Source organism: Erithacus rubecula (assembly GCF_903797595.1).
Source record: "Erithacus rubecula genome assembly, chromosome: 13".
Lineage (NCBI taxonomy): Eukaryota > Metazoa > Chordata > Aves > Passeriformes > Muscicapidae > Erithacus > Erithacus rubecula.
The window spans coordinates 10,023,337-10,029,336 of NC_136665.1; the positions used below are offsets into that span (position 1 = coordinate 10,023,337).

Consider the following 6,000-nt stretch of genomic DNA (forward strand, 5'->3'; position numbering starts at 1 on the left):
AAACCTTGCTGAAACTTGCTTGCCCTGGTGCTGGGTACCAAGGCCTCAGCTCTGTTAGAGGACAAGGACTGTCTTGGGCATTGACTGGACTCCTTTCCCAGCAGGGGTGAATTTGTGGAGCAGATCTACTTGCAGAGCTCAGCCCTTTCTCCTCACTCAACTGGAGCCAGAACTGGAAAGCTACTGGCTTTCCCACAGGGGCTGCAAAGTGGCAGGCTGTGTCAGCTGAGCCCATTTTCACTGCAGTTAGCTCCTGAGCAGGGTGCCACAATGGTGGAAGAACATGAGTTAGTGGCTCGAAGGTTCCATTTGCTGTGAGAGGCATGGAAGAAAACAAATGCTGTAGGTCCTCCAGCTGGACTTGCTGTCAGGACTGAACAGACTGCCATTCCTGTTTGTGCTGATGGGGAATTTGCTTTTGTATGGACATTATTTTCTTAGGTAGAGGCACTGAGCTGGAGCTCATCAAGAGCTCTACTTGGATTGCCTTGGCAGTGGCATTAAAAATAACATGTCCTCCCTATGCAAGAAGGGCACTGTTCCCTCCCATCAGACTATGGATGTGATGCACTCTTCAATGCTGGTGATCTCCTGAATTCTTGTTCTGCTAAGACTGCAGCAGAGACCAACTAATGCCAACTGTGGGGCAGTCATTTTATGAGGAGACACCCAAACTTTTCAGCCTGAGCCTCAATCCATTAATTGGGAGTATCCTGTCATGTGAGAACAGTGATTGCCATCTGCCTGGGCTTGTTGCATATTCACCTTGTCTGGTGCATATGTAATGATAAGGGCATGGAGAAGAGGTAAAGCTTTCCTTTGCTTTACTGGCTCCTTCTGCTCAAGGTAAGTGGTGTAGCAACCTGGTAGCATCTTGTGGAGAGGATTCCAGGTTAGAAGAAAATGAAGGGGGGGAAAAGTCTGCACTGCAATAGTTGCAATACTAGGTGGAGATATGGTGTCCCTCAGCCCATCAGTTCTGGATCCCTGGCTCACTGTGCAAAAGATTTTGAGGAGTTTCATTCATCCAGAGTCAGATGGAACCTGCTGTTTTTGCACAAGGAATGTTTGTGAGCCACCAGCTCAGTGCATGTGGTATGTGGGTAGTTTAGGCAGGGAATAATTCATTGAGGTTAAGAGCTGTCTATTTTCATTTTCTCCTGAAATAAGTAAAAATGGCATAGAATCATATAATGGTTTAATCTAAAAGGGACCTTAAAGATAATTTAGTTCCAGCCCCCCCCTGCCACAGGTAGGGACACCTGCAACTAGATTGATGGCAGTGGTAATGAAGAGGCTGAAATACGTAGTTATCATTTTGAACATGAAATTGTGTAACTGTGATACTCTTCAAAAGTGTTTCAAAAAATGGAGGTTTTACTGTCTTCAGAAGGGTTAACCACAGAGTAGCCACAGAAGTGATTTTGTTGCAGTTTTTTTTTTCACAAAATGTAGCATTCCTGGACACTTTACTGAAGTGTTACGATGTGAATACAGCAAATTACTGCATTGCAAAATTGATCGTGAGTTGTTACTGCTTCATTCATTGCAATTTCAGTAAGTGCTGTTGGAGTTTTTAAAATATATTGCTCTGTGCATAACTTTTAAGTCACTAATGATGAGAAAAATTACCTGGGAAATTAGAGTCAGTGGAGTATTATTGATGGTTCATTTGTCAGATTTCTGCATAACCTTTGTCTAAATAATTTGGTGAACAATTTTCTCTTTATTCTTGAGTCTTTTGAAGTTTTTCCATTGCACTGTTGTCAGAGATGGGGCTGTCCTTGGAGATTCAGGGCCACATATTCATTCTGCATTGGCCATGTATCAGCCAATATCAGCCTGCTGTGCTGTGACATCTTCACCTTCTGACAAGCAGTGCCAAGTGTGCTAGCATCGTTATTTTGTGATGTTTTCCATTCTGATTCACACTGAAGAAAGCACAGCTCCTCTCCCCAGAAAGGCAAATATCTGGAGAGTAGAACTGAGCTCAAATACAGCCCTAATAAAAATGGGCAATGAGACTGTATGCAGTGTTCAGTTAACTTTCTCTAGTTGGCTTTAGCTCTTGAGTCAGTAGTCTGCTCTGCTAAAGGGACCTGCAGGTATCCAAAGAATGAGGAAAAGTTGCCTGTTGCTGGGCTTACCCTCTGTGATTCTGCTGTTCCTGCAGCCCTGACACCACGATGCCATTGCTGCTGCAGGAGAGCTGGTTGCCCACGTTGTGAAGTGGGATCCAACACTGATTTCTGGGATCCTCAGAGGGACAGTGTTGCAGCTGGTGTTGTGTGTGTTCTCATCCACTGCTGATGGCGTTGCTGGTTTGATTTCTTTGACTTTATAGATACAATAAGATAAAAATAGGAAGAGACCACAGCAGACTTTGCAATCTCTATCCTAAAAACATCGGAAGGTTTCTTTCTCATAATAACCCTCAAGAGTTCACAGCTCATATGCAGATACCTGCAGGGTCTGAGGAGCTACCACTTAGTAGGTTTCTTAGTAGGGGACAAAGCAGAAGTGATTTTGCTTTGAATTTTAAGAGGGCTTGGATCTTAATAGGAGATGGGCTGTCAGATGTCAGGAGTTAGGGTGGTCTCTAGGTCCCCATCTTTCTTCTTCTCACATCTCTGGCACTCTTATATTGATCCTGTTCCAGGATGAGATAGTGAGGGGAGTGTGTGTGTGTTTGTGTTTGGTGGCAGCTAATCAAAGTGCTCCTCTGTCCTGCTGAGGCAGGACTTAGTGTGGGGCTGCACTTATTCTTGTGACCTCACTGCTGCAAGGCTTATCTGGAGCCACAGCTGTTCTGTCCCACTGTCAGCCAATGGATTTGCAATCCTGATTGTTGCACTTGACCATATATTCTTGATCACATAATCAGCCTTACCTTTAGTATCATGAGCTGCTTTCTTACTTCCACAGTCTTCTCCCCTTGTATATCTTGTGTTTTGCTGTAGGGGAAACCTGATGATTTTTCTATGGGATTTTTTTACCCTGCCAATGCTACTCTTTCATTTCTGATGGCAACATTTCCATGTCAACAGCTGCATAACTAGCTTGCTGCCTTTTTCTTTTGTCTCCTTTTTTCTCCAGGAGCTGTTAGTTAATTCTGGATAACCATCATCCGCCAAAGAGCAGAGGACAGGGACCACAGATGCCCTTGGAAGCCCCAGCATCCTTCTGGACAGACACTGACCAAAACCAGTGCCTTCTGCCCTCCATGACCAAGACAATACAACATGATTCCTCTTCTAACTGCCTGCATGTATCAGTCTCGGTGAATGTTCCTGGAGTTGGGAGAAGGGTCCCAGGAGCAGGGGATGCTATAGTTTCTTTTCATTGTTTTGCAATGTAAAGAATTGTGTTGACCCCAGGTGCTTCCAGCACAGCTTGTAGCTTGGGGGTTTGCCCCAACTTAAGCCTGGTTCACACAGTTCCAACTTTGGTTTCACCAACCTACATAGGAGTTTCAAGAGCTTTTGCTTATGTTTGTTTGTTCTGGAGAAAGAAGTATTTGGAAGTAACCCTGAGTAGCTTGTTAGGATTAACTGTTCCTAGCATGCTGCCATTGGTTACACCAGCAGGCACATTCCTTCCCTTCCAAGGTTCCCTCCTAAACAATAAAGTGTTTAATGGTGACTGTGTGCTGTGAGATACTTTCAGTCCCACGAGTTTGTAAACTGTTGTTTTCTCCCCATTGCCGATGCCAACAAAAACTCCAAATGAGTGTCAGGAAAGCAGTAATTCAAGTCACAGTTTATAAATCACAAAACTTGTTCATTTAGGTCCCAGGATGACTGGCTTATTTGAAAGTACTTGGTTGCAAAGTCCTGGCTGAAGGGAACTAGTGGTGGGGAATCATACTGGAAAAACCTTTGCCTGCTGGCTGCTGAGCCAAACTTATCTTTCTTTTGACGAGCTCTTGTGTGCAGTTCCTGCTGTGTCTTTCATCCTTGTGCTCTATGTTGAGCCCTCTCCTTGCTGTGTGAGGAATGGAGGAAGCTGGATGCATCTGGAATCTTATTCTTCTAGAGGTAGGTGTGGCAGAATTGCAAAAGGCCTGTCAGCAAACCAGGGGAGCAGGTCCAGTTTGGTAACCTGATTCCTTTTCTCTGGGTAGAGCTTCTCTGTCTGGCAGCATTAGCTTCCTCTGTCCTTTCTGACTGTATCTGACAGTTTTTGAAGAATGTGAACATGGATTTTTGGAGGTCGTGTCAGAGTTTAATGCAGTGTTTATGAAAATGGATGAGGGGGGCTGAGAATTGTTTTCTGTGTTATATTCTGCTTTGTCGCTTTTTTCTTTAGACAGCAACTTAGTGCTTTACATCTTCATTAAAGCAACAAAATGCCTTTCCTTCTTATTGAGAGCTGATGCCACAACACTTTTCATCCTCAGAAGTGATGTTTGCTTACGCATGGCTTATCTCTGTCAGTCTCAGATCTTGCAAAAATTCCAGCTCTGCATCTTTGTGTAGGTCAAACTTGCTGTCCCCAAGGGAGGAAGAGCAAGTTTTCCAGAGCAATGCAGGACAATTAATGCCCTCAGACCTGTTGGAGCAGGACTGGGTGGGCTTTTGCTGCTGCTGCCATGCCAGCTTTTGGATCTGCTTGGGATAGCCACAGCACATCTGACTGTGCAGGCAGAGATTTAGAGTACCAAGGTCTGTCCCTGACTAGGTTTGAAATTATTGTTGGTCTGAAGAGAAAAGTATGCATTTTGTCTCCTCCTCATTTTCCTCTTGCCCCTATCCAACATTGCCTTGGCATGAGTAATTTGCATGTTATTATTTCAGCTGCCCTAAATTGGGGGGGACTATGATGCCAGGGCTGATTATTTGGCGGCGCTGGGCAATTTTCTCTGTTAGGCAACTGTAATACATTTTCATGTTCTTTTATAATGAGCTTTATTTACCAAATTGGCAATTCCTCTGTTGAGAAATAACTGATTACAGCATTCAGGGAGTTGCTGTCATCTCAAGATACGCAGGTGTCTGTGGAACATAAACAGATGTGATCATTCAGAGATTGAACTCGATAGAGGGTAGGGGGGGAAAATCAGCCATAAAATCATAAATGTAACAGCTAGAGCTAATGCTGGCCAGGTGCATTGCGGCTGTCTGCAGTCCAGCAAGGACAAAGTGGCACTCAAAGGCCATCCACTACCTCCAGATGAGGGATTGCTTGAATGTTAGCTGAAAATACACTCTTACCTGTCCCTGCTCTTCAATACTGGCTTGCCTGACTCTGTCTCCAAAAGTTTCTGAGGACAGACATTCATTTATGGCACAGCCTTGAAGAGAGAAACTCCTCTGTCCTGCTGGTTTGATTTTAGCTTACTCTGTGCTGAATGTCTACAAACTTCTTGGTGATCATGTCCATGGGGACTGTGGTCCCATCTGCCTTTCAGGCAGTCCCTTTCCTTTGGTGTTTCCTAGTGCCCAGGAGCAGTTTTGCTGCTGCTGTTGCCCTAATCACCAGCTCAGACACCTGAGCCTGCGGGAAAATACGATCACCAGAGATGTCAATAGGAAACTGCTGAAGATGAAGTTCAGTTGAAGAGTCTCAGCTGATATCCAAGTAAAAAATGCACAGGTAACACAGCTTCTTGTGTGAATGTTTTCTCTTCCCCCTCACCTTTGCTGATTTGTGGTACCAAGGCCCTTTTAAAGAAGGAAGAAGCCCTGCACCTTCTCCTAGGCTCCCTGTCCTTACATTTATCCTTGACTGCTTGCTGGATATTCAGAGCAATTTTTTTTCTGTGCAAGATTGTGACAGCAGGTGTCAGTTATGCTCCAGAGTGGCAGAGATCATTATTCCTGGAGCCTGGTGTCCAGTGTTGAATAGATGTCCTTTCCACACCGCTACCACCACAGCTGGCATTAATGGACAACTAGGACAGCAGGATAAACAAGGTCTGAATCTATTGTGGAAGCTGAATTAGAGGCAGTTTCCTCCAAAGGCAACTTCGAGGTGGGGTAGAGGCAGCCAGCCATGCTG

At 44.7% G+C, this 6,000-nt stretch overlaps 1 protein-coding gene across 1 annotated transcript in view; it reads left to right on the forward strand.

Moving 5' to 3' along the window:
• The window catches only part of CHCHD6 (coiled-coil-helix-coiled-coil-helix domain containing 6), a 106,985-nt gene extending 103,343 nt beyond the window's left edge, over positions 1-3,642 (forward strand). The window contains exon 8 of the mRNA XM_079316600.1: positions 3,097-3,642. Within this exon, the coding sequence (XP_079172726.1) occupies positions 3,097-3,120 (24 nt within the window). The 3' untranslated portion in view covers positions 3,121-3,642. The remainder of the gene's footprint in view (positions 1-3,096) is intronic.
• Positions 3,643-6,000: the final 2,358 nt, after the last annotated feature.